Genomic DNA, 27096 nt, shown 5'->3' with positions numbered 1-27096 from the left:
TATTCCTTGCTCCAGATGCACGACATGAAACTGCTTTCTGGCACAGTTGCTGGGATACCAACTCATGATCCCGCCTATTTTCCCGAGACGAACTTTCCTATTGGTCCCCGACGCCCCTGCCGTCAACGTGAAGCAGCTGGCTGCAACAATGGAGTGAAAGTAAACCAAGAAGTGAACGATCACAATCTCTGCACATGAAAATAGACACATAATTATGGTAACGCACCTTACTCAGAAGTCAAAGTAGGACATGTAAGTTATATCTCTTTATTTATTTATTTATTTTACTAAAGGCATGATTAGGTTTAATCGGAGCTAACGTGTTGAAATGTAGCCAATGAAAGCTAAGTTAGCTCAGGATGATGACTTGTGATTTTCTCCTCCCCGCATCAGAGAAATAAAGATAGTGACAAATATCTGAGAGATAAATCCGTGTCTGCGTTTTGACATCAGAGCTCTCTTAACTATGAAAGTGAATGTTCAAAAACACACTGTGTTGTTTAGCTATCCAGGAGCAGCGTTTGTTCATGATTTGTTGACAGTCGTGGGTCAGGCTGTGAGTGGGACTGTTGTGATTACTCTGTTTTCTGTTGTGTACAAAGCTGAGATTTAACTCACTCACTCCGACTTCATCGGCCGAGAGAAGTGGTCCAGACAAAGTCCAAAAATAGTGCAAAGTCCAAAGTGTCGTTTCTCTCCTTGTCCTTTCTGAAGGTGTTGAGTTTAACTTCAGATCAAGACCACACCTTAAATGTTTAACTCTTTGTATTTGGCCTGATAGGGGTGTATTATATCCAGAAGGGAGGGATGACAGCGGTTATTTGTTTACCTATCTGTCTATCTATCTATCAAGACTTTCATGTTTGACAAGTCAGGGGTAGGGGTCACATAAGTTCTGGGAACTTCACCCTACTCCTTTTGAGAGCATTTTCTCCCTGTTTCTTTTATCCCCTGTGAGTACATCTGATGTCTGTTATTGTGTCTGCTGCTCAAATGAACCAATAAACTAAACTTATCTATCTATCATCCATCCATCCATCCATCCATCCTTCTGTAGGTATAAGTTGTCCAAAATGTCACCGCTGATCTACATGTGAATATCTTTTGTTTCTCAAGCAGTTGTCGTTAATTCATCGTGTCAGATCTGTCAAAGATGGACGAAGTGATGGACTCTCAAAGAAGGTAGAGTAAAGCAGATTTCAGATTCAAATGTAACTCAATTATGAATAGTATACAAAGGATTACCTGATTCAACCTGCTGACTTGTCAATCTCCCACTTTTTATCCCACTCTCTTTATTTTCCTCAGTGTGACCGATGAAGACAATTCACAACATTCAAATTCAAGACAAGACTTATCAGATGGGAAACAGGATACAGGAGCGTGTGCGTCAGATAAAAGTGACATCACAAAAGACTGTTTGCCGACTGAGAACACACAAGAAGATGTAGAATCGCAAAATTTGATGGACTGTGGTTCTGCGTGTGGGCCGGATGAATCTGTCCCTGAAGGTAGCAGAAGTAACCACGCTCAGACACAATCCTCTAATGAAGAGAAATCCAAGACGCCCAATTCACCTGGTCCTCACCCGGATGAATCAACATGCCCAAATCCAAAGCTCACCCTCTTTCTTAAACTTGGTCCCGGGAAGGGTGTGAATGAGTCCAGTGACGTGGAGATGCTAAGCCCAGACAGCCCTGTCTGTGACACCAAGCTCACTAACAACTCTGCCGACAAAGAGCCTGACTGCACGGTTTGTGTGGACGATCCTGGTATTGGAAAGGCTCGGGTAAAGGAATCTGAACTTTCTGTCAAAGACTCTGATTCTGGATATTCGGATAAAGAAAGCGTCCAACTGGGTACTCAGGATGCAGAGGTGGCAGAGTGCAGTGGTTCCTCTGATGTGAGCCAGGGGCCAACAGGAGCCTCGTCAGCTGCGGTTTTGGAAAAGTACTCTTCAACATTGTTGCCTTTTACAATTCACTTTACCCCTTGTCTGATGTCTCATTACACCGCTATGCTCCCAAACATCATCCAGTAATATTCAGTTATTTTGTGTTTGGTCTTTGCAGTACCTCTTCTGAGTTTTGGCTGGGGACGCCCATAAACGAGCTGAACAGAATGCCCAAGTGTGCCCCGTCTCTGACTCAGCTCAAAGCCACGTCTCACCACACGATCACAATCAGGGTGAGTCAATGTATGTGGTAAAATCATGTACAGGAGGTTCATGCAGAGGTGTCTGGCTTTTACTGTGTGGGCTTTTGTTAAAGGCAGATAGAACGAGTTGGAGAAACATGAGCGAGACAAAATGAGGAAGCCTGTTTGGATGGTGACAGTGGAAATGAGCAGTACTCTGTGAATCCCCCTCAGGGCTTCTTGTCAGTAAAGCTCCTATCAGACTGTGTGTTCTACTTGTAGTCCCACGGCAACTCTGTGAGAGCTGCTGTGAAAATACAACTGGCTTTAACCAACAACTGAACACTGCGACTCAAGCAACATCACAATAATGCTGGATTTTTATTTACTGTTTTAAATAAAAAAACACATGTCAATATTCAAGCCAGCTTTCTTTTCTTAAGTCAGCCAGAAAAGGAACATGGGGCGTTTGGTAAACTACTTCAAAGCTTGTATTTTTACTATCTCTGGATTCATTTATGTGGCATTGGAAATAGATTTTAATGGATTTATGTTCAGAAATAATGAAAATATAGCATTTAACTTTCAGTATTTCTGCTACTTTGTTTCCATGTTCCAGACGGATCGCCTCAGAGCGGGAGAGCTCCCTGTCCCTCACCCCAGCAAGTTCAGAGATGCATGGGATGATGTGCATGTGAAGATGCCCTGCTCGGAGAAGAATCTCTTTCCAGTGGAGACCGAGGTGCACTGGAACATTTCCACTTTGCTTTACACGCACAAGTCCCTGAATAAGGTTAACTACTGTTTGAACGTTGCACCCAAAGCAACCCGTGTTATCTGATGTGTCATGCAGGATGGAGGCGGTGTCCAAAGTCGCTGGGAACTGATCCAGACCTCCTTGCACGAGGGCTTCAAAAGTAGCCTGGATGTGAAGGTAAGGCAGGAAGACGTGTGGATTAGGTTGAGCCTACTCTGAGGCCTCAATAAGAAACATGCTCTTATGTCAACATCCTTTTTTTTTTCTTTCTGAAAATAAATCAAAAGATGGCATAACAACAAATTCTTCTCCCTGCTCTTTATGTTAGCAAACACCTAGATTGTGCATTCTCTCATGTGTCTCTCTGAATATGAGGATTCAGAGAGACAGAATCACTCTTGTTTGCTCTTCCAAGTTTAAACCAGTCTTCAGGTCACTTCTTATCTCCATTATTTTTAAGTTGTCTTTCAGTTGAGTTGAATAAGTGTTCACAGATATAGACATGCGGTGAATATGAAGTTAAGTAAAAAAAAAAAAAAAAGTGTTTACTCAATCACACTGTAGTGTGAGACTTTGAGGGTGATGAGTGAAAACAGCTTGTAAAGAAAAAGCAGGACAAGACACCGTTTTAAATGCAGTTTTTTAACTTAAGTTAAAAGCTTTGTTGTAGTTAACCACTTAGCCTGCATGGCTCGGAAACAGGTCAAATTCTTCTCCTATAAGTTATACTACACTTCAACAGACCTGTTGTAAACGTACCAAACTTGTTCCGTGTATGACCACATGGTGGCAGAGTTTGCAATGATAACACAGAAACCTCTAACATCTTGTGTTGAAGGAACACAAGCAGTCTGTGATCCTGAAGGTTTTTGTTGCTTTTCATCTACTGCCACACCTTTTAATCCATTTAATGTCATCTACCGTGAATGAATGAATTCTTATTTCCCTCTAGGATGCAATACTGCGATACAACATCGTCCATGCGAAGAAATGGGACTTCACTGCGCTGAACCTGCTTTGCACGGAGGTAAGCTGTCTGAAGCACATCTCTGGACTGCTTTTGTACAAACGATAAAGCGGGGAAATGAATTCAGCGTCTCGCAAACCCACTGGCCTCGTCTGAGCCTGAGAAACACAACACTTCAGTCTTTATATGAATTTCTTTCTTTGCTAATTAACTGGCCATCTGCAGTGAAGGAGAATTGACATGTGAGTAAACACCTCCTCAGTGTCATGCAGCCACTTGTTTGTTTCACGGAACTTTGCCAGGTAAACACTGGCACTGTTCGTTTCACTCAACGATTAATTATGTGTTTGAAATGAGCCGTAATGAAGAATGAAGCTAAAACTGTTATTGAAGTGGAGTGGTGGTTGCAAAGGGAGACTGCTTCTCTGTGTGTTGCTGCCAGTCCGTCAGTGTGCGTGGTCCCCTCCCAGTACCTGGGGAGTCTCACGGGACCAAACAGGCGTCATACAGTTAGGACAGATGAGCAGCGAGCATGGCGGCGGCAGCTGCTGCAGGTGAACCAGGGGAATGAGTATCTTTTTTTCTTCTGTCTTCCTTCTTCTTTTCTTTTGTACACCTCCTATCCTCTTTTCAGTGAAGGTCTTTAATTAGAGACAATTAAAGACCAAAGAGAGACACTTGTTCCCTTGTGGCGTGAATCTGCACCTCTCTTTCCCTGCACAGATTCGCCCTGAAATCTCATAGATGGCTGACAATGTTTTGTTAACTTTAAAGTGAGTTATACCATATAGCAGTCTACAATGCCCCCAAAAAGCACAACAACAACATGGTCTTTGAATTAAAAAAAACAAAAACAACTTCAGTTCAAAGCCGAGTTTCGTAGCCTTCATTTCGAGGAGCTTGGAGCTGATTCTAGACTTCTTACTGTGCCATGTCTCGACTGACAGTACAAATTATTATTCTAATGGAGCTTTTACAATCAAGTCGAAAAGATTGCATGCTTGTTTACAGTCCAGTCGGATTGATTTTTCAAACTGATGTTCGTCTTTTCTGGTCAGTGATTACTCAGCTGAATTCAGACCACTCCTAAACGGCCTCCTCTACTCCTCCCTCTAAAATCATTTTGCAGAGTAAAGTAAAAAAGCTCGTTGGATCAATAGTCGCCTGAGCCTTTTTATAGCTTAATCCAATTTAATTAAAAGCACTCATTAAATCTGCAGTGGATGCTAAGTGAAGCCAGCAAGAAGCTCACTCTTAAGGCAGAGGGTGGAGGGCGGGGCTTTAAGAAAAAGGACATGTCAAGGTTCTGATATGAACTCATTGGAGATATAGTAAAGAGGGATACAAAAATATCTTCAGGTTCAGTTTTTTTTTTCTCTCTCTGCCTGATCATTGTGACTTTTACTCTCGGGTAAGATGGACTGCTCTGACAACCTGTAGGCTCGTACACTTTGATATACTATTTAGATGTGTTTGTTATGCAGAAACATACCGGACAAATGAAAAATGGGAAAAGCACTTGTGGGTGTTCTGCACCCTCAACGTGGAATCTGTTGCATAGTCCTGATACTCAAGGAGCTGGAGTTCTTTTAATTCTCTAAAATGAAATACCTGAAAGCAAAATGTCGTGTTTGTAAATTGTTCTTTGACTCTCTGTCAGTAACTTTGGGTTTTTGCTGCTGGCTGTCTCGGTCACGTCTCCTGAAGAGAAAAGTCTTCATCTCGATTGGACCAATCTGGGTAAATAGATAAGTAAAAGGGATGATTAGCTTGCACTGTACAGCAGACGAGCACAATCTAAGGAGAGGAGACGCATCTCAAACACACTTAGTTTTTTCAAACCTTTTTGCTACATAGCAAATATTTAGTTAGCTACATAATAATGTTAATGGCGTCTCTGCTCCGTCCTTTACATTCAAGTAATACTTTTCTCTGCTTTGCTTTGTGGCGAGTTTGAATCCTAACTGCTGTGCTCCTCAGCCAAAACCACCTAATTAAATCTGGAGCACCATTTGTGCAGCACTGGGGTAATTGTCAGGCGGTGCGCTGTCCCTGCTCCCGTGATTGACACTCCGCTCGACGTGTAATAGCCACAGGAGGGGAAAAGAGAATTACCCAAATTAGGGCTTGTCTGTAAATTGTATTCCCGCCCTCGCTAAATGGAACTGTCACAGTGTCACGTTCTGATGAATGTCTAAGGGCTGAGCAGGAAGCAGTCCAGGAGTAAATACAGCTGATGGTCCAATAGTACATTTAGCAGCAAGGCAACAAGACACCGGATCCGTCTCACGTTTGGGCTTTCTCGCTCGTTTTGTTTCTTTCTCTCCACCTGGGACTTTTCTCTTCTTTGTTTGACTGACGTTTATTTGGAACAATAAGACACACTGAGAAATATAAATGACAGAGAAAATCATAAAAAACAATGACCATCTAGAGTGATCAAAACAGTACAGAGCGAACAAAAGTATCATGTCTCGATTGACGTCTGTCAGCACCAGTCCTTAAAGGAGTCATCAAGTGACAATTCTATGGATGCTTATTTTGGAAAAGTGAACTGCAGCAGTAGCCCAAAATGTGCAAATTTGCAACGACAGTAGAAAACCTCCCTTAGGGGGGGGGCGCCACCTGACAGCACTCGCTCGAGTTGCCCTGCTGAGCATTGCGTTCATTATTGCTGTGAAAACCGAAGTTTGTCAGTGAACATCAACGAAGAAAAAGGGAGGAATTATCCGTCTATGGGAGAGAAAAAAAGAAACAGTTTAAGACCTTTTTGATGCAAAATATGGAATCAAGATGTGCATCGGTTGAGCCGCCATGGACTGAAAATGTAACGTGTAAACAGCAGAATGGGCGGGAGGTGGGTGTGGTGTCCATCATTAGCTTATGTGGCGGTTAATCTCGATCGCTCTGCAGGAGCTCAGTTATGTGATCTGTACAGTTAGCTGTGGCTGTGTAACAGTTGTGGCCAGCTGGAGGATCATCTTTCTGCCCTCATCCTGCCGCATCACCAACCGCCATCTATTAGTCCCACAGGAGCGTTTTATGATGTCTGCCAGCTCATTACTTCTGACAGCGTTTAGTCAGACCCGCTCTGCAGCCGTATAAAAGCCCCCCCCACTACCCACCCCAGCCAAATCACCCACCAAAGACCTCCTGTTTGAAATCACCCTGCCACTCTCTCCTCCATTGGTCATTTGCATTTACTCCAGAAGGTCCATTTAATCAGCGCGAGCTCCCCTGCTTACCTTGATAGAGTAAAGCAGGAGATTGATGACGCTGACATTCGAAGCCAATACACTCGTAAGTGATTGCGTTGTAAATCTGGCTCTATGATGGAATAACTGGGTGTTTATTTTGGAGTGATGCTGAGGTAAGCTACAGGCTGAAGTATGGATGCCTCGGCCGTGGCAGCCTCTCTTACAGATTGATGGTAAATTCTTCAGAAACAGAGTCTGTGTGTGTGTGTGTGTGTGTGTGTTTGTGTGTGTGTGTGTGTGTATGTAGTGAGGAGCTCTGCAGCGCCTCTATTTCTTCTTCTTCTACTGCGGAAACGTTAGGGTTCTTGATATCTGTGAAGTGGGGGCTCACTCTCAAAACAACAATAAACTTCTCCTCCCCCCCCCCCCCCCGCCCCTCACTGACACTTTGTGTTCTTGTTGATATGAGAGGTTAGAGCATCCTGCCGTGGTTGCCGTAGCCTCAGATTCACCAGGAAGCCAGTCCGACTTTTCATCAAATCGTTGGCTGTTCCTTGTTTTTATCAGGACTTCTCTGTCTTTTCCGCTCTTCGAGACAATAATAAAACTTTCCTCGTATAAAAGTAACAGCAGGTTGAGCTGGACGCTTCGTCGTTTCTCTCTTCAGATGGGCAAGACGGTCCTGAAGCTTTCTATGATCCGGAAAGATTTGCTTCTTATAATAATATAATATTATTAATCCCACAAGGGGATATTCAGTTTACACTCTGTCTAATGAACATGAACACACACACAGGCCGAGATACACACTCATGCACACATGCAGGATCCTAGTGACATGCAGAGTGAGGGGCTGCCCACAGTGAGCGCTCTAGCTACCAAGCCTATTTGCAGATATGGTCCATGCCGGGACTTGAACCAGCAACCCTCCAGTTCCCAACCCAAGTCCCTACAGACTGAGCTACTGCCGCCTTATTTAAGACATTGTTGAATCCAAAATGTAGAAACGGAGTTCACGGGCTGCTGTTCTGTCTTTTATCTTACCCGACAAAAAATCTACCCTGGGAAAACCGAGCGACAGTAAAGCGATTAAAAATCCTGAGGAAAGGGATCATCCTTCCTGATCAGCAGAGATGTGGCATGTTTGGTTGTATATTCTTTTCCTTGTTGGATCGATCTTGTGCTTAATTTTTCTGTCAGATAAAACCAGCGACTCTGTCACCACAGGTGTAATCTACCTAACTAAGCGACACAGCTCCACAGTGATGTCCTATTTAACAACATTTCTGCCCGTGTCTCTCTCTGTTCTGTTTCTCCTCTCTCCAGTGTCTTGAGGATTTCAAGCTACAGGAGCTGTTTAAAACCGTACTACCTGGTATGGTTGACCTGGCACTCAGTGCCCCTCGCCTCTGCACCATGGTGAGTTCAGTGTGCAGATGGAGTACACAGTTCTGCACTTCAAAAACTCAAATCTTAGCTCTCTCTTTCTGTCTCTCGTTCTATCTATATCTTTCTTTCTGTCTCTCTCTCTTTCTGTCTCTCTAACACTGACGTAACGTTTTTAAAGGAGTGAGGATAAGTGTCTTCGGTCGGAACTGCTTGAAAATGAATTCAACCTTTTTTTGGTGTCCGTATCAGGAAGTGCTTCATTAGAAAAGAGAGCAGAGGTCCGTCTCATGTCCAGTCATCCGCCTGATATTTGGATGTTCCGTTCATCCTCTTTGCAGCGTATATTACAAAAAACCGGGTCGGATACTGTCCCCCCATGAAATCTCGTCGGCCTTCTCTTTAATTCCCAATAAATGGAGCTTATCCATGCCACACATCTTTGAAATGTCAGCCTCATTTATCTTCATTTCAGTTCTCTGTCATCAATTATAGCATCGCAAGAATTCCAAGATTTGTATCTTTGCAATTCAGTTATCGTTCTCAGAATCCACAGTGTAATTGAATAATTCTGCTCTCACTCTGGGCATGATGGGAGAATCCCTCTTGTTACTGAAGGAGACTTAAACCAAGGGCAGGACGTCAGGGATGCTCAGGTTTAACTAACGGAGGGGATTTCTGTGACAAATCATTTTTCTCGCACGAGAACAGCGAAGCTCTCTGGCTCTTGTTTGCAGTATGAAGCGTCAAGGCTAATGTTTACGTGTGTGTTATTAGCGCTGGTATTGATCTGCTAACTGGGCAGCCTTGGGAGGCTCTTTAGCCCTAATCAGTGAAGATGGATGGGCGTTGTGTGTGCGTGTGACTGAGTGAACCTGGGGGAGAGCAAGAAAACCAGGCCCTTAATTACTACCACCCATTTTCCTAATGGAACCCTTCTTGTCTCCTCTGCTCGCAAGGTTGCTAAACTAATTATCTACCCCCCCCCCCCCCCCCCCTTCACCCTCAGATGTACGGCGCAGCACCAAACATGCTCTTGTATATGTCTTCTCCTTGTAGCATTGCCCATTCTCATCTTTACTCCCTCATTTTGTCTCTGTGCTTCTGACTTTTCTCTGTGTGTTTTTTTTCTTCTTCTCTTTAGCCAATCCCCTTACTGAAGTCACAGGTGAACCACTCCCTGACTCTGTCTCAGGAGCAAATAGCCTGTCTTCTGGCCAACGCCTTCTTCTGCACATTTCCTCGACGAAACTCCCGCAAGTCCGAGTACGGCAATTACCCTGAGATCAACTTCTACAGGTGAAGGCGTACACACACACACACACACACACACGCACACACACACACACACACACACACACACACACACACACACACACACACACACACACACACACACACACACACACACACACACGTAGAGAGACAAAACAGTGACTCTCTCAGGTCATTAAGAGAGCAGGAGTCGCAGGTATTTCATTCACACGCTCCTCTCTGAGCTATTACAGGAGAGATGTTCTACCCTGATATTGATCTTGAGTTGGCCTCACTGGTCTGCACGCTGCCACGCTTCACGAAGAAGCTTTGTGATGCTGCTTGACACGAGCATCATTGGACTCATTAAACTTTTGTTCTACTCGTGCAGCGAGCAGAGAATCCAGTGCGACCACGGTTTTATATTAGCACTCGAATACATTGAGGATCTCTTATGATTTTTGAAGAAGTGTCCTTTCAGGCAACTTTCCTTCAGATGTATCAACAATGTGTTCTGTTTACTTCATTTATTACGAAAGCATCCAAAACTGGTTATTGGAATATTTCTGTTTTAATTGAGCCAAACATTTCGAGGAAACGAAGCTGATCCGTGCTTCCATAAGGGGGCACTACTGCCTTGAAAACCCCTTTATACATTCATACATTCATTCTGATCCCCCCCCCCCCCCTCAGTGTCTGCTCATTTACTATATGTTCATACATTCTCACACAACAATGACGTTCCAGTCTATTGTTTTTGTTTTTGTTCATGCATGCAGTGGGTCACAACAAGGCAAACTGAGCGGCTGCATCTTGCTCGTAAACACAGATGTAGCTTGTGGTATTTATTTTCTGTTATCTTTTATGTGGTGGGTTTTTTTTTTTTTGTTTTTTTTATGGGTACCTTTTAAGACAACATTTGTGTGCTGTCACTTTATAGGTTTGAGGGCGGGACTGTGGGCAGAGAATCTCTCTTAGCCCCGTGTCTTTCTGTGGGGGAGGGAGGTTGAGCGTAGGCAGTCTTAAATGAATGTTCTCTGTTTCTTCCTACTCAGAAGCAGTGGGCTGTTTAGACAGCCCGGGATGGCTAATTGAAACAAATTGACGGATAGATGTTTTAAGCAGCACACCTGTCTCGCTGTCTGGGTGTTTTTCTAACAATCTTGATGTGTCATGCTATTTGGACAGGAGCGAATTGATGTACGACTTCAGTCAGACCTGCACTTGTTAGAGAGATGGTTGTTGCACGATTGTATCTGAGGTACACAACCTGAGACTGACAACATTAGTTCTACACTGTGGCTGTATTAAACTTTTTCTATTATTAAGTTTTCTTGGCTTGGTTACTCTGTGAGGGCTTATTCTCTGTTTTAGAGAAATGTCTCTTGTTTTTTTATTTGGGCTTAAGATATTTGATGTGATGTCTTTCACTTTTTAGCAGATGTCTCACTCAATCTGGCCGACAGTAAACATATTTTATTTATTTTCTCAAACAGCTGTTAAGCTTGTAAGAAAGTGGATATGCTGGAGTTGATAACAGAATGATAATGAATCATGTTTCCCAGCTCTGTTATTGCATTTGTGGCCGACCCGAGACATACTCCAGAAGTCACCTCAACTCAATTTTTCCTGCTTTTTTTTTAAGGCCGTATGTTAGTGATTAGTGTGAAAACTTTTGGATCTGTTCCCAGGCAGCAGGTATAGATTTGGAAATGAGAAAGAAAAAGCTACAATCCGTAAGAATGGAGTGGAGATTCTCTGTTGGAAAAGCCAAGAAACTGGATGTGCCTTCTCTCTCTCTTTTTTTTTTTTTTTTTTTTTAAGATTCATTTTTGGCATTTTGCCTTTCACCTGGGCCACCCGTGTGAAAACTATAGCCTTGAAACATTCGGCCAGCAGGGGGAGACTGCACAGAAGTCTGAACCATTGACTGTATAAAGAATGGACAGCACAAGCGTTGAAGGGAAGGGAAGCCAAAAAATATATCGAGGTCCCCCAGGAGGCTTCAGTTAAAGGACTCATGAAGCAACAAGTGTGTTTCGAGCCAACATGGTCTTCCTCAGATTTGCCTCGTTGCCTTGCCTCGTTGCTCCCGTGATCCCTTTTAGTGTAAAATAGACGATAAAGCAGGGAATGCGTTAGGGCGTGGCTCGCTGCGATTGACAAGGCCATCCCACGCCAGCCTGTCAACAAGACGGAGACATAAGGATGTGCATCCTTTCGGTTGTGCTGGCATGGTCAATTCTGGAGGCAAATAAACAAGATGGCGGCAGATGAAATGCTGACATCACAGGGGGCCGTCCGTCTATCAAAGCCATGAATATAAGTCAGTGCAGGACTTGGCAGGTAGTTCTGGGAGCATATAAATGAGACATTCTCTGTAATCTTCTAGTCTTCTGCTCTCTCTTGGGGGTCGAGCAGCATTATTTTATGAATTGCAAGAATAGTAATATTGACGATATCTGACACGTTCCTCCCCTTAAGCTCATTTTATCTGAACCTCACACTCAGTCATCTGTAAGGCTGCACGGTATCTACCTCCACATCAAAACAGCAGTGGCAAGATAAGTAAAGAGGCCTCTGTAATAACGTGAGCATTGATTCCAGTCGCAGGGCGGACTCTTTCAGACCCGTGCCAGCACTTGGTCTCAGGGACTTGGCTCGCCATCAGCATTTCTGCCGGCAGCGAAATAAAGGAAAGAGCAAGACGGGGCGGGGGGGAGAGATAAGATACGATGAGACAGCCAGTGCAGTCAGAAAGGGGCCGTGGATCGTTACTGGCCCGCCCGCTCCTCTTGTAATTGAGGGAGTGACCGTCATTTAGCTTATCGTCTACTGTAGCGCTCTGTCTTGGACAAGCAGAGCAGCAAGCAATCTGCTGATTGCTGTTTTGGCAGAACTGTCAAGGTTTGTCCTCCGCTAAGTGATGGATAGATTGGAGAGGGGAGGAAAGAAGCGGACTTATCTCTTTAGCTGTTTTTTTTTTTCCTCTTTTTTTTTTTTTTTTTTTAGGAGAAGATGACAAAGAAAGTCTGTTTCACAGTTTGCTCGTCTATGAAAGCTCATTATTGAGAAATAAAATCACAGTTTTTCTCAACCTGCGTTACTGTGACAGGAGTTTACCTCATTTTCAAGAAAAAGCCCAGTTGGTGTGTGGTGGTTGAGCTGTCAGAGACATCAACTCCTAGGTCACTTTATTTATTACGGGAGGTAACCGTGGATACAGAACAAATAAATAATAGCGCTATCCTCCCAAAAAGAACATTGCTGCGATATATTTTGTAATTGAATTAGCTGCCCTTCTGTCTTCAGCAGAGTATGATGTGTGGTCTCACCCTCGTCCACCTGTGTTTCACTCGCATTATCTCATAGCCTGAGTGTCCTCCAGGGTGCATTATGTCTGATTAACACTGACTCAGGGAATCGGGCAGGGGTTGTACTAAGAGCATGAGGAAGGTTTTCTGTGAGGAAATTAAACTGTCTGCAAAAGTGCAATTGATATGCAAGATTAGCCTTTAATAAATGATGTGTTTTTTACCCCCCTCAGTAAAGATCTTCATACGTCCTCTCTGTTTTAGTTCCTTGACTTTTCTTGGCAAAAAAGCGACAAGGAGAAGTATGACTGGGATTAGTCACCAGCTTAGGTCGCTTTTAATGGACAAAGAGTGGCAGTATGGGGTGATTTAAGCTTTGCAGCCTGTGCTCTACTCTCTCTCTCCATCTCCATCTCCTTCTCTCTCTCCTCCCATCCTCCCTCCATCCACCCTTGTTTCCAGAGTAGCTACTGAGAATTAAAACATGGCCCCAGGCTCTGCCATTGTATGTAGAATGGAGGTAGATGGCAGACATACCAGGCCGGCCCGTAAGCTTGACCTCACTCATGACATGCTTAAAGTAGGTTTGTGCATTGAGTCACACATAATGGACTAAAAACCATCCTGGCTGCTACAACATAAATGTATTTGAAATAAACAGGCCGACATGTTGAGCCTGAGACCTTCTCACCAGCATTTACAAAGACTTCCATCTCACACAAGAGTTTATGTTTTGTGGGCTAAAATGTTTGTTTTTTCTTTCAGGTTATTTGAAGGCTCTTCAATGAGGAAAATTGAGAAATTGAAAACTCTGCTGTGTTACTTCAAGAGAGTTTCAAAAACGAGTAAGCTTGAAACACTCGCTTCTTGAAGTCTAAGTAACTTCCTTTTTTTTTTCACTCATTGCACACATTTTGGTTTTGATCTGTCTCTCTTTTTCTGTTTTAAGAGCCTAAAGGTCTTGTTACATTCGCAAGACAAGTACTGTCCAATTCTCCAAACTGGGAAAGGTATTACTCTTGTTTCTACTATTTTATACGTTTAAACGTTATACAAGCTAAATTAAAATAAAGTACATTTGTCCACTTTTTATATTCAGTGGAATTATTTCCAGAATAAATAGTTTGTGTTTGTTTGCCTGAAGCCGCTGAAGGGCCTTGTGGCTGTGGCTCAGTTGGTAGATTCGGTCGTCCCACAACCGGTCAGATGTGTCACTTAACCATGAATTGCTCCCGCTGCTTTTTAGGCCGCGTTTGTGTGTATGAATGGGATTGGTTACGTCTGATGGTCACTAAACGCAGCAGCCTCAGTGTGGAAGGTGTGAACTGCGGTGATAAAGGCTCGACTCCCTTATGCTGCGCATCGAGCCCCACAAAGCATTCATACACCTTGTGAGACCGAATGCAGGTCAAGACCAACATCAGCCTTACATCAGATATGGAACGACTCTTAAGACGTGTTGCATCAAAGAATGATCTGTAGAAATCTCAGGAGACATTTCTTTCAAAAGTCAAAGAACTTCAGGCCCTCGTTCCGTTTACAAGCAGCGCTGTGTCCCTTAGAAAACAAACATACCACTTCCTGACACGAGCGATTTATTTCAAACATCTTTTTTTTAGGAAATGTAACGTTTACTGTAGCAGGAATTACCTTAGATAACATTTTGCTTCTCTTCTGTTATGAAGTTCCCAGACTCAGCTCACGCGCCTACACATCACCTGTAAGGGAACCATCGAGGCTGATGGATATGGGATGCTGCAGGTAGGAATTCCTTTATAGTTTGGCATCTTGTGAAACCGATTATCTAATCTTGGCTGATTAAAAATGTGTCTGCCTACCAGTGACCCTCATCACTGAAATAGCATTTCCCTTTTCGCCTGAAGTTTAGTATCCTAACTGTTGCTTTGTGTTGGCATATTTGAAGTAGCATGACTTCTTTGTACTTGTTGCTTTGCTCAGGCCAGACCAGCATGATGCTCAACATCTCTGTACTTTCTTTGAGAAGTCCGAGAGACCCGCTGCTTGTCTGAATACTTTTCCACTACCTGCAGAAAATCAAAACTCAGTTGTATAATTTTTGTGCATACCAGTGAAGGGCATTGGTTTTATGCCTGCATAGATTCACACCATCTCCCTGCTCCCCTCGGTGCCCTGGGATTTCTGTTGCATATTTTACTCTGGATGACAGCTGATGTACACACTTGAGTAGCTCAGAGAGGCATGGGTGGAGGAGAAGACCCAGGGGTGGGGGTTCAGGGAGAAAGAAGCGCACGGAGGAAAAGATGACGAGGGTGAGCCCTCTCACTGGGGCGACCCAAGTGGGCCAGGAGTCCTGCGGGCAGATTGATAGCTACCTCAGCAGGCCAGGCATTGGCTCTGGAGTTGACTCTGGATAGGGCAGAGTGGGCTGTCATTCTGTCAGGAGGTGAGATTGAAGGGTGAAGGGGAGGGGGGGTGGGGGGTTAAGGGGGCCAACCAGAGAGGGAGGAGAGGAGCTGAGCAACTGGTTAGGAAACATCCACACATGCTCAGACAAACGCTCAGACTGTCACACGTCTTGACGTAGCTTTGGGCCAGTGAGCAGAACCTTCACCCCTGACAGCCTGTTTAAAGAGCAGCACTGTGATTGAATGGACTGTCCTCTTATTCCTGCTGTAAAAACAAGGAGTTCGCCTCGATGGCATCACATCAAAATATTTCTTCCCTGAGCTTATAAATATTTTCGGCTTTGCATCCAAGTCCCTTTTTCAGTGGAACATTCACTCAACTTTTAAGACTCTGCTTCCCTTTTGCACACAAGTGCAAGTCTGTCAAAATGAATCCAGATGTTGAGCAGGTGTTAGGTTTATTATGCTAACAACTAAACTTAAGCTGATATCTGCTATTAAGCAGAAAAAAACAGTTTAAGCTGTTGGCTTTTAGTTCATTTTCATCAGTTTTGAAAGATAATATCTGTCCTTCCAGCTTTATGTCAGCCTCGTGGTGGTGTTTTAACGCGTAACGCGTAGAGATGAGGATTCATTGTCTTGTCTCAGTACAAGGCTAGATCTGAGGGAACACTGAGTCACTTCACAGGATGACTGAAAGCTTTCCTTCACTGATATCAGAGGGAAAGTCAGAATGTGACTGCCTCTTTTCTTAGGATATAACTTTATTCACCCCCAATGGGGAAATTCGTGACACTTCAGTGAAGCAATATAAACTAGTTTGTCTACGTTCAGAAAACACCAAAGAAGAAGAAGATAAAAGGTCCTTGTTTATGTATCAGTCAGTCCAGACTACTTACAAACTACTGACAGACAAACTGTAAGGCCTACATACTGACACAGTTTGACTCTTTGTCTGTTCTCAGGTAAGCACAGAGAGTATTTTCGGACCTGTCTCCCATCTTCCACTTTAAGAATGAGCATCTTCCACTATGAGTATACGTAAACTATTAAAACAAAGGCTTTTTCTGGCTGTCACTTTAGAGGATCCATTATGTCCCTCGACAACATCTGTTGTCACATTTATTCAGATTTCATTTTTAACAATGTTGATAACATGTTGTAGCTTCATCTGTTTACATTAGATTCTTTAATTGTTTTGATTTTCTTTCCTGATTAGATTATTTCCAAGCAGGAAACGGGGCAGAAACTCCCAGATGTTTGTCAGTGTTGAGTGAGCGGACAGGGTGACAGTTCACATTATGGAGTCACTAATAATCATTTGTTCAGATAACAGGAATGATGGATTGTACACTTGAACAGATCAGCGCTGTTACAAAAGACTTGAAGAACTCTTCTGTTCTGTGTGTGTCTTTTATTTCACAAGGTGGACTTTGCTAACAGGTTTGTGGGAGGAGGAGTAACAGGACATGGACTGGTCCAGGAAGAGATCAGGTTCGTCATCAACCCTGAACTTATCATCTCTCGCCTCTTTACTGAAGCTTTGGAAGCCAATGAATGCCTCATCATCACAGGTACGAAGACACACATACTATAACACTGATTAATGAGCCTCTAGGGGGCGCTTGTGGTGTAGTGATTAGTGCAGGCACCTGGTGTACCGAGGCTGTGGTCATCTGTGTGAGCGACACAGGTTCGAGTTCAACCAATGGCTCCTTTCCCGCTCGTCATTCCTCTCTCTCTCTCCCTCTCTTTGCATTGATAGTAACAGAAACTCTATATATATTTTGGACCTTTAAGATCACTTAGGGGTTATGATGCTCACGTTATGAGAATTCCCCGTGCTGTCTCACTCTGAAAACTCCTTCATTCCATGGAGTGTATTGGACCTTTATTGCTTGTTTTTCTTTTTTTTTTCCAGTATAGGACCCTCACATTTTGGTGTATCTCACACACCTTTTTGTTATCGTACACGTTAAATTGGCTGAACTGAGGTGGAGGTTAATTTCTCTACTTTATTGAGCCCTGCACGCTTATTGGGCTCTGTTCATTTTTCCCTGCTCTTTCCATTCTTGCCGAAGGTAAATCCATTGCATCGATTCCCTCGGGACAGCCCAGTTATCCTTCATTTCTCTCCAGCAGAATTGCTTTATTTTTCAGCCTCCAACTCACTCTGCGTCGGTCAACCTGTCGAAGCGTCCACCTCCTCCTCCTCCTCTTCTGGACATCCTACTGCACAGCTGTACCTCGTCCACCAGCGGTCAAAGAAAGGGCAAGCACGGATTAAACCCATAGAGGCACGTGCATGTTGCTGTCAGCCTAGTGAAGCCTCTGGGAATTATTACCAAAGAAAGGGGGAAACGATAAGAAAGTAGCCTTTGAGAATCAAAACAGAAAAAATATGCAAGTTAGCTTGGGGGGGTCTTCTCAGGAGTCAGGTCAAGATGATGTCAAAGATGGCAGACAAAGTGACAAAGACTGACACTTGAGCAGTTTTTTGCCTTTATGTCAAAGCTACAACCAAGTGGACGTATTGATGGTGTCACCAAAGAGTGGAAAGAACAGACTGGCTAGCAGAAACAAGTATGAAGCAGCTTCATCACATGCATGACCATCCCACTGTTTGTGGATCACAGGATATATAGAGTATACATCAATGACCCGTCTGGCTCTCGTATCATAAAAATAGGTACAATCCAGAGCCTATTTAGTGCCAGACAAATATTGGTAAAACTACTAAACACAGCCAAGCATACCGTGTTCTATTCAACCAATCAGCCAATCAGCTTCTATCTCATTTAGTACCCTCCTGCTCGGAAAGCCAAACATTATCTGTTCTGTCCGGCGCCATGTTGTCTTCCTTGGATCTCCCGTCTCTTCCAAGTCACCTTCAGTGGTTAGTCATCGTCCCCCTCCCATCACTCAGCCTCCCTCCTTTCCCCCTCCTCTTCTCCACTTAACTTTATTACATTTAGACAGAAAGGAATTTATAGCCCAACTAAGGTCATTGCTCCTCTAATGGAATGGACCAGCTACTCCAAAGATTCATTAGAACCTTGCAGAATATTCCTCTCACGAATGCAGCGTTTCCGCTTTACGTCATGTATCCATTTCGAGGCTTTTTACATCCCGTTCTCTTCTGTCTTTGTTTTTTCTTTCCTGTTTGGTAAATCATATTTCTTCGTCTTCTGTGGCTCTTTAACCGTGATCCCTGAAGTGCTTTTGTACCTCACAGGCTACGTCAGTTTTTATCCGTAGGCGTTTTCAGATCGGAAGGTAGAGGGGCCACAATGTAATCAAGTGATGGAAGTCTGGATGCCAGGAAGCTGTCGCGGTCAGTTGCAGTAATAAATAGCATCTAAGTGAAGGAGGAGGAGGACAGCTCTTAATGGAGGAAGTGATATGGGTAGCATAATGTTTGCCGTCAGGAGTCGCTCGTGTCAAAGAGAGTACCTGATTTGACTGACAGGAGCTGAACTATGATGGAAGAATGTCCTTTGGCTTTGCTCTGTCGTCGTGTCATGTCCTGTGTTCAGTAAAGGCCTCGAGCTTGAGCCGTAGATTGTCCAAGACGGGGTTAAAAATATGTTTTGATAAATGTTTGGACTTCACGTTTGTTTCACATTGACAATAATGGTCAAATTTTTAAAGGAAGAATCTTACACATGAATACAACAGAAATCAAGTATATCCTGTGTAAATGTCTCCCTAAGTCATGACTGTCTACAATGAGTGACAAGCCAGAGTCCCCGCCAGCTGTACTGTTGTCGCGCTGTGTTTACGAGCTAACCAAAGCGTGCTAACATTAGCGTGCTAACATTAGCCTGCTAACACAGCAATGAAGGCCACAGGCAATTGTAGCTCAAGCAAAGGAGCTCATGTTTACAGGTGATTATTTAAGGTGCGTTCTAATTCCTGACTCCTTCGTGTGAACGCGAGTGGCGGAGCGTTGGAGGTGTCTCATAAACAACGGTTTGTTTTAGTTTAATGCTTGTGCTCAAGGGCGGCGTCTACTGAATCAAAAAGTCTTTACAGTCTTCCTGTAATGAAGTCAGTTATTTTCCAGTTGTTAAATACAAAAATCCTTCCCTCCATAAATAGCACATGTAACTCTACATGTACATACATTACACTAGAACTTCAAAGGCTATGTTAATGACGTGTTTTACTCCTTTTCACTGAAGCGCCATCTCACTTCCTCAAATGCATAATGTATGGAGCCGTTAACAGGCATCATATTCAGGAGTGAGCGTGGCTGTATTTGTAATGACGAATGAGGAAATCTTTTCTTTTTTTTAGCTCTAACCCTGAGCATATTCTAGCACACATTATCAAACCATCAATGTACCGGTATCTAAAGTGTGTCACCCTCTCAGTTCATGAGTGATATTTCATGTTTAACAATCCTTTTGCAAATGTGGCCAAGGTTAGCGTCTTCTGTTCCAGCAGTTTCTTCCCATTACGACTGAAAGCTTTTCATTTCAAACCCCAAAGCGGATTACTTATTAAATCAATGGCCTTTATTTATGACAATCCAATACACGTTGATACTGTGTACCCACATGGGGAGCATAGAAAGCACTAAATTTGATTTGAGAAACAAGGCGCTGAAACCGATTTAGAGCCGCTCTGTGCTCTGACTGCTGAATACTGAGTAATGTCATTTCATTTTTTTCTCGACTTTCTTTCTCGCCCTGCAGGCACAGAACAATACAGTAAATATTCTGGCTATGCTGAGAGTTACGAATGGAAGGAAAGCTACGTGGACGCGACGCCCAGGTAATTGTATGATACAGTGCTGTTTTTCTTTATTGATGCCAAAAATATGACACACTTAAAAAAAAAAAATTGGGCAAAGATGGCAGGAACTTTCCATTGCATTATGAGTTCAGCCACTGTCATTGCTTTCCTTGTATTTTCAGGGATGACTGGCAGAGACTATGTACAGAAATCGTGGCCATCGATGCTCTTAAACACAGGCACTTCCTGGAGCAGTTTTTCCCGGAGAAGATGACAAGAGAACTCACCAAGGTGAGCGAGAGTGAGAGAGAGAGGAGTGTCCGAGTGTGTATTAGCACAACAGCTTTAGTATGACTCTTCTTAGACAGGTGCCTTATGGCAAAGTATATGCTTTATGGCAGGAGTCATCAGATATATTAGTGTAAAGTGTTTACAAATAACTTCACATTATATTTGATGTGCAGCACAAAATTAGAGTTCTAAAATATTTTTGTGTCCTTTCTATTTAATTTGTGATGAAATGTGAGACGAGTATTTACCATGGTTCTCATCGTGCTCTAAAGTTTGTTTTGTTAAAGGTTTGTTTTTCTCTCAGCATGTGAGAATATCAAACAAAATGTTCAATGAGAACTACCAGCTTGTCTTCACTCTTAAATGTAGAAAGGCGAAGACATGAGCAACATTTCAGTCATAACAGAGGGGGTTTTATTTTCAGTCCTATAGTGCACATTCAGCGCAGCAAGCAGAGCAGTTGCTCATACTCCTGATTGAATATTAAAAGCTAACAGGTGGATTTCTGTCAAACTAATCAAATGCTTGTCAAAACAAATTTCGTACTCAATTGTTTTTGGGTTGCTTTGTCGCTTGTTTTAAAAGATATCCAGAATGCCACAAAAAATGGTATCTTCTCACATTTTCTGAATTGAATTCTATCCTGAGGGCCGGATGGGAAGCTTTGATGACGCCCACATGCGAGCCCTGTGATTTTGGCTAAAATCCTGTGTTATTGAACTCTGACAGATTACATGGTTGAAATGAGAGAAAATGACAGACACTCCGAGGGTCGTTGTTTTATTCTGATGAGTGGTCCACTGGGTCTTTTTAGTTTTGAATGGGTCAAAGACACTGTGAACTAACCGGCCATGGGTCCCAGGGACGCACCTGATCTTTCCCATACTGAACACATCCCATACACTGTTAATGAAAAACCTCCATCTAATGTAGCACCGCCCCCAGATCCAGCTCTGCTGTTTCCCGACGGCAGCACTAAGTTAATGTGTCTGTTCTAACTGCACGTTGATTTGGTGACGGCACTGTATCATAACCAACAGAATCCTACTCGTACCTAGCATCATCACCTGCATGGTAAACGTGGAACAGTCCAACAGAACACCTGGATGAGTCTTTATGAGCTCCTGGTTATCTTGTAAAGTGTCACACATTGAGTGTTGAGACTTTGAACAGCACTTTTTTTACTGTTCTGTTCTCTCTGCTGCAACTTCTACTTTGAATGTTGATTTTCTGTTCTCATTAATCCATGTAAAAGCAACATTTCTTGTTCTATTGATGGAGACAATGTTGCAGTTTATTTATTTAACCAGGTAGATTATTCCCTCACTGTTGCATAGGTAGGTAATGTGTAACACCCAGGATGCTGTTCAACCAGGGTTTAAATATCAACTTTGTTTAGTTTGTTTTTAAAAGTCAACTCCACAAGCGGCTCACAGGACTGCAAACAAAAGTACATATTTCCATATTGCACAGTCTTTATATTATTTTTTACATTACACTGAATACATTGCTTTTCTCTATTTTTTGTGCATTTATTCCAGGCATACTGTGGATTCGTCAGAAACAACATCAATAGAAAGAATCTCTCTGCTGTGGCAACAGGCAACTGGGGTTGTGGAGCTTTCGGAGGGGACACGCGTTTCAAAGGTATCAATTACAAACATGGATCCAAATGACGGGGACGAGGCCGATTGTGCACAAACCAAAAAAAAATCCTGACTCACTCTGTGTTTTTTTCCCCCCATGTGTGACCGATGAAATGGTTCAACAGATAAAAAGCAGCAGACATAAAGTCCTGCTTGCATAAAACTTTAACTCTGGACCATCGAGCAGGTTTGAAATATCAGAAGCTGAACCAGTCATTCTTCTTGTAGCGTTCCTTCGGGCAGTAAGACACAGTCTGCCACTCGCTCTCAAAACTCTCTGGTCAATTAGCAGCTCTCCCAGGGTGTCACTCACCCGGCCCTTCCCTCCCTTTATTGATCAGCTGACACACATTTATGTTTTTCCATTAAAAGGCCAATTGATTACAGGGAAGGGGACACTATAAATCCAGGCTGATGCAGGTCTCAGTGGGCTTACACAACATCCCTCTTCATGAGTATACTTACCTTACTGTCCCCTCCAGAACATCATGCTGCTGATGAGGATCAGAGCTCCTGTCCTGTCTGCATTATGAGTGTAAATAAGATTTAAGAATGTGTTTGTTGACATTTTCCTTAGACATGTCGCTGTTTCATCCAGAATTAGCAGAGCTGGTATTTTTAGAAGGCAATAAGCGTGTTCAAGATGACCGATCAGAGTAGCTTAAGATGTGGTGCTTAGGCTGAGCTGTTTTGTTGTCGTAATAATTGCAGACCCTTTTCGCACATGATGGTTTTCTGTGTTTATTAATCTGGAATCAATATCCGTAGTATTAAATATTAAAGAGCTTTAAGACCTTAATGTGCAAGGGCTAAAAGATTGAGGAGGCTATGCTCCCAGCTGTGGATTATTTACTCCTCTGATACAAATAGCTCCCTGTCATTGTTGTTGTTTTTTTTTTCTGCCTGCAGTCGCACTTTATCCAGCTTCCACTGCTTTGTATCCTTTTGTTGTCGTCATTTAGTCCAATTACACATTCATGGTTTCATTCGGAAACCGAGACGCATGCAACACTAACACTGAAGTTGTTGTTGACTGGATTTCTCCTTTCCTATTTTTCCAGCGCTGATTCAGTTGATGGCGGCAGCAGAGGCGGGGAGAGACATGGCGTATTTCACGTTTGGAGATGCTGAGCTGATGAAAGATATCCATAAAATGCACACTTTCCTCACCGAGAGACACGTCACCGTCGGTAAGTCTCGCCTCCAAATAAAACGAGTATTATTATAGACTAGCTTACCATACCAGAATCAACTATCCTCTGTTCAGCTCTTAATGGGAATTAAACACTAAACAGTCAGGGTGTGCATTGTGGGGCTCACAAGGCTCCTTAAACACTTGAAGGTTGTCCTTGTTGGCGTCATTAAAGGGACAGTACGTAGAAACAACAGAACGCACCTCTGCGATGTTAAGTTATAGCAGCTCATGGGCCATCTCCGCTCCTCCGCCCCTTCCATTCAGTCTTAGCAGCAGAGAGGATTACTGCCTGAGCTGACCCCGGCCTCTCCCCTCCCCCCCTCCTTTCATTTTTCTTCTGCTGACATTTATTGAAGCCTTTCAGAGAAATTCCCCTCCAGCCATCCATTTCCTAAAGTGGAGCTAAAGAGGAAAGGCTCACGGCCTGTGTGCGCGTGTATGTGATTTATAAATGACGCAGAATAGACTTTCATTTTCCCTTGTTTTTTTATTTCCTTTTACTGTGTGTACTCCTTGTTCTTCGACTCTTTGTCCTTTTTTTTCCTTGTATCTTTAAATCTGGTTTTATCTTCCTCCATATTTCTTCCCTTTCTTAACCCTTTGCACCCCCCCCCCCCTCCTTCTCTCTGCCCTCCTTTTCTCTCTGCAGGGAGGCTGTACACTCTTTTGAGTCAGTACTACAGTCTGGTGTGTAAGAATTGCCGCAAACCTCGCCCTGACGTCACCCTCTACAATTTCATCTATGGGAAGATCTCTTGCGCTGCGACAGCAGATGCCCCGGACTCTGCTAAGGATTCTGGGCTGTCCCTGGCGACTTCAGACTCTCATTAACGCTTCAGAGAGCTATAACTTAACCTCCCTCCCCGTCTCCACCTGTCGAAGAGACTCCAGGTTCAGACTCCTCGACGTGCTCTCAGCCTTGTTCCTTACAATCACTTTTTCTGTCACACATTACTCCCTTTAGGTTTGTGACCCCAACACACAAACTACCAAAACACAGTTTTGCCTTTCTTATGGGTGGTAATATAGGAGCCTTGTAGTCTGTCACCAAATAAGGGTGAGCTGTTTCAGAGGCTCATAGCAATAGTAAATCCTAGCTGCTGTCAGGCCTTTCTTAGTCTAAATATGGTTGAATTTGTTTTTAATTTTGCATCCTGATTACACATATACGGCCAAATGTTCATCATATGCATGGTTATGAAATGCTTCCTTATTCTCCAGGACGTGATTATCCTCACATGCTACCTTTTTTTGGGATGAGTCTTCTCTATTTTCGACACTTAAGCTGCCATTAGGTTCCTGATTGCAGTGAGGTGATGAGATGCCATACTGTAGACTATGCATGGGTAACATTTATTTATCAAATATTCTACACACACCTGCTGCTTTTTTGAAGCCGCTAGGACGTCAATGCTCAACACAAGCATTTTGTCCTTGAGGCTTCTCATGAATATCAATCACATGGTAACTAAAATGAGTCATTTCAGATGAGAGAGAAAGAAGAAAATGTTTGGTAATGTTCATCTTAGACCACTAATTCTACTCCCAGATATGATTTTATATTTATTCAGCATTTAGCACAGTATTGCTACTGAATGCAAATAAAAAAGGGGTGGGGAGGCAAAGAAAAAAAAAAATTGCACGCAAATCTTATTTTCCTAATGTTTTTGACTCAATATTAACTTTGGGGATGTAATTTTGTTTTTATGATTTACTATTTTGTTTTGTAATTTCTGGAGACTATTTAATAAAGGGTTAATAAGTAGGTTTAAAACTCTAAATGTATTGCATATTATTGTACTTTAGTAGTTTTTGGTTGTACTCTTTTTATTATAATTTCGTAATTAAACTATATCCTGTGAACTTTGTATTTCTCTTCTCAAATCAATTAGATTAACATTTGCTTGATTTCCGAGACATCAGTGCAAAACAATTTAAACCTCAGCGAATCAATTTAGCCAGAAACTTTTGATTTGTTTCGCAGCTGTTTTTTCATTTCACTGACACATTTCAATCTCAACCAAAAGTTTAAGCTTCCAAAATGATATTACTAACAAAATAACACCTTCTCAATAAGCTTTGGTGACAGGCGTTATTACTCACCGGAATGAAAAATCATTCAGACAACTTTAAAGCTCCTGTGAGGAACTTTTGGTTTCTGTTTATTTTGGACCCCCCTGTGGACAAAGTGCTAACTCTAATCTCTGCTGAGTGTGTCCTTTAAGCAGTGTTTTATTACAATAAAATATTGCATCCTGCTGCGTAAACTCACAAATGCATCCTTCAATGAAAATATTTGCTAGCTAAAAACTCCATAGAGGAGCTTTAACTAACTTCACAGAAGCTAACTTTATTTAAAAGACAGATGTAAATCATCATGAAAATATGTTTATATTATTTAGTATATCAAACCAGACGTTCTTTAATTTCCTCAAAAATAACATGCCCAGTTTTCTGACTGCCTTCACAGAGAGAAATCCATACATGTTTGAAACCGACCTTTTTTCTTTACAGATCCGTCACTTGATTCCATGAAATCATACATTATTTAATCAACCCAAATGTGATTGATTTTTGTTTTAGTACGTGCACCAAGGGCTCTCAGACAAATTTGATTCTGCCTCCAAACATGCTTTATTAGATAAATTAAGTTTCTAAATATCCTCATGACGTGGACTTCCATAAATGGTGTGTAGGCTTGGCTATGGTAAGTGGATTACACATTATCATTGTACATGAGGCCGCTGCTCGTCTGGTCAATGCCGAGCTCAGGACAAAGTTAATTTGGTTAAGCAGACCTAACTGTTGATGGCTGATGTTAGTGTTGGTCATCTGGGCATGAACTTTATTTTCCATTTTCCTTCTGATGCTAATTATTGGTAGGATTAGAAAACAATACTTTTGGGAATGATGACACTACTTTGGCTTTTATTCATATTTCAGCATGACGTTAGAGAATTGACACTTGTTTAATTTCTGTTGACACAAACAGCTGGTCCGGTTTTTTGAACTGTCCTGTAGTGTGTTTATTCTGAGCAGGACGTTATTTAACGCCAAGCCCTGTAATGTCACCCAGCGGCACAGGTCTATTCATCGATGAACACTATTAATAAAACGCCAGAAAGCAGCTGGTCTTCACTCCATCTTTGTCAGGCTGCAAACTCGCTACAACAAAATGGCATTTCAGTTCATAATTGCCTGACCTTCCGTTCTGCAGGTCAGCCTGAGAGCAGCAGAAAACACAAATGCAAATAATGAAACAAGGAGAAACATTATTTCAGGAAACATGGAGCTTTAATGTAAGTTGCTTTTGAGTTAAAGCACAGAGACTATTTTCCTGGCATGGGTGGGAAATCATTTGCTTCTATTCTCTGTATTTACTATATGCTGTGTATAATGTTGATTCAGAATGTAATTTAAGTTATTGTAAGGAGCTTGTATTTATTTCTATATGTAAGGTAGGTGTCAGACCAGCAAGCTTTTGAATTTGATTAATCGTGAGCTGCGTGTTAGACAATTCAAGTAAATATGACATTTGTCTTAAACACTATTTACACATGTAGCCTATAGGACAAAATCAGCAGAGATCAATTGTCCCACTTTGTCCACAGCAGTCATCAAAATGAGAGCAAACTTGCTCAGAGGACTTTTGTGTTCAGATATTTAGCTCTTAGATCCCTTTGCATCTTGTCCTCACTCTATTTGATGTTTGTTGTGATTAATAATGCTGTTCGTTCATGCCTGCAAGTTTGAATTATGAAAATCTAGATATGGGAGAGAGAGAGGGATTGAGGCAGGGAGAGGAGGGGGGGAGGGAGGGAGGACC

General features: G+C 42.6%; 1 protein-coding gene across 5 annotated transcripts; it reads left to right on the top strand.

The window, feature by feature from the left end:
* The first annotated feature begins 77 nt into the window (after positions 1-77).
* On the top strand, positions 78-25133 carry parga (poly (ADP-ribose) glycohydrolase a). Of its 5 annotated transcripts, none has more exons than XM_079362194.1 (18): positions 83-248; positions 1120-1182; positions 1309-1950; positions 2073-2187; positions 2756-2878; positions 2990-3070; positions 3846-3920; positions 8384-8476; positions 9588-9742; positions 13777-13856; positions 13961-14021; positions 14697-14772; positions 16825-16972; positions 20099-20177; positions 20321-20429; positions 21971-22076; positions 23137-23265; positions 23920-25133. In XM_079362194.1, exons 2-18 carry the CDS (start codon positions 1154-1156, stop codon positions 24099-24101), a joined length of 2283 nt encoding a protein of 760 aa, XP_079218320.1. In that variant the 5' UTR covers positions 83-248; positions 1120-1153; the 3' UTR covers positions 24102-25133. The 5 variants fall into 5 exon arrangements, 3 of the variants coding, with proteins under 3 accessions (XP_079218320.1, XP_079218319.1, XP_079218318.1); XM_079362193.1 differs by having other exon boundaries at positions 83-252; XM_079362192.1 differs by having other exon boundaries at positions 83-252; positions 1117-1182.
* The last annotated feature ends 1963 nt before the right edge of the window (positions 25134-27096 follow it).

The sequence above is a fragment of the Symphodus melops genome, assembly GCF_947650265.1.
Source record: "Symphodus melops genome assembly, chromosome: 15".
Classification (NCBI taxonomy): domain Eukaryota; kingdom Metazoa; phylum Chordata; class Actinopteri; order Labriformes; family Labridae; genus Symphodus; species Symphodus melops.
This window is presented reverse-complemented; position numbering and strand designations above follow the sequence as displayed.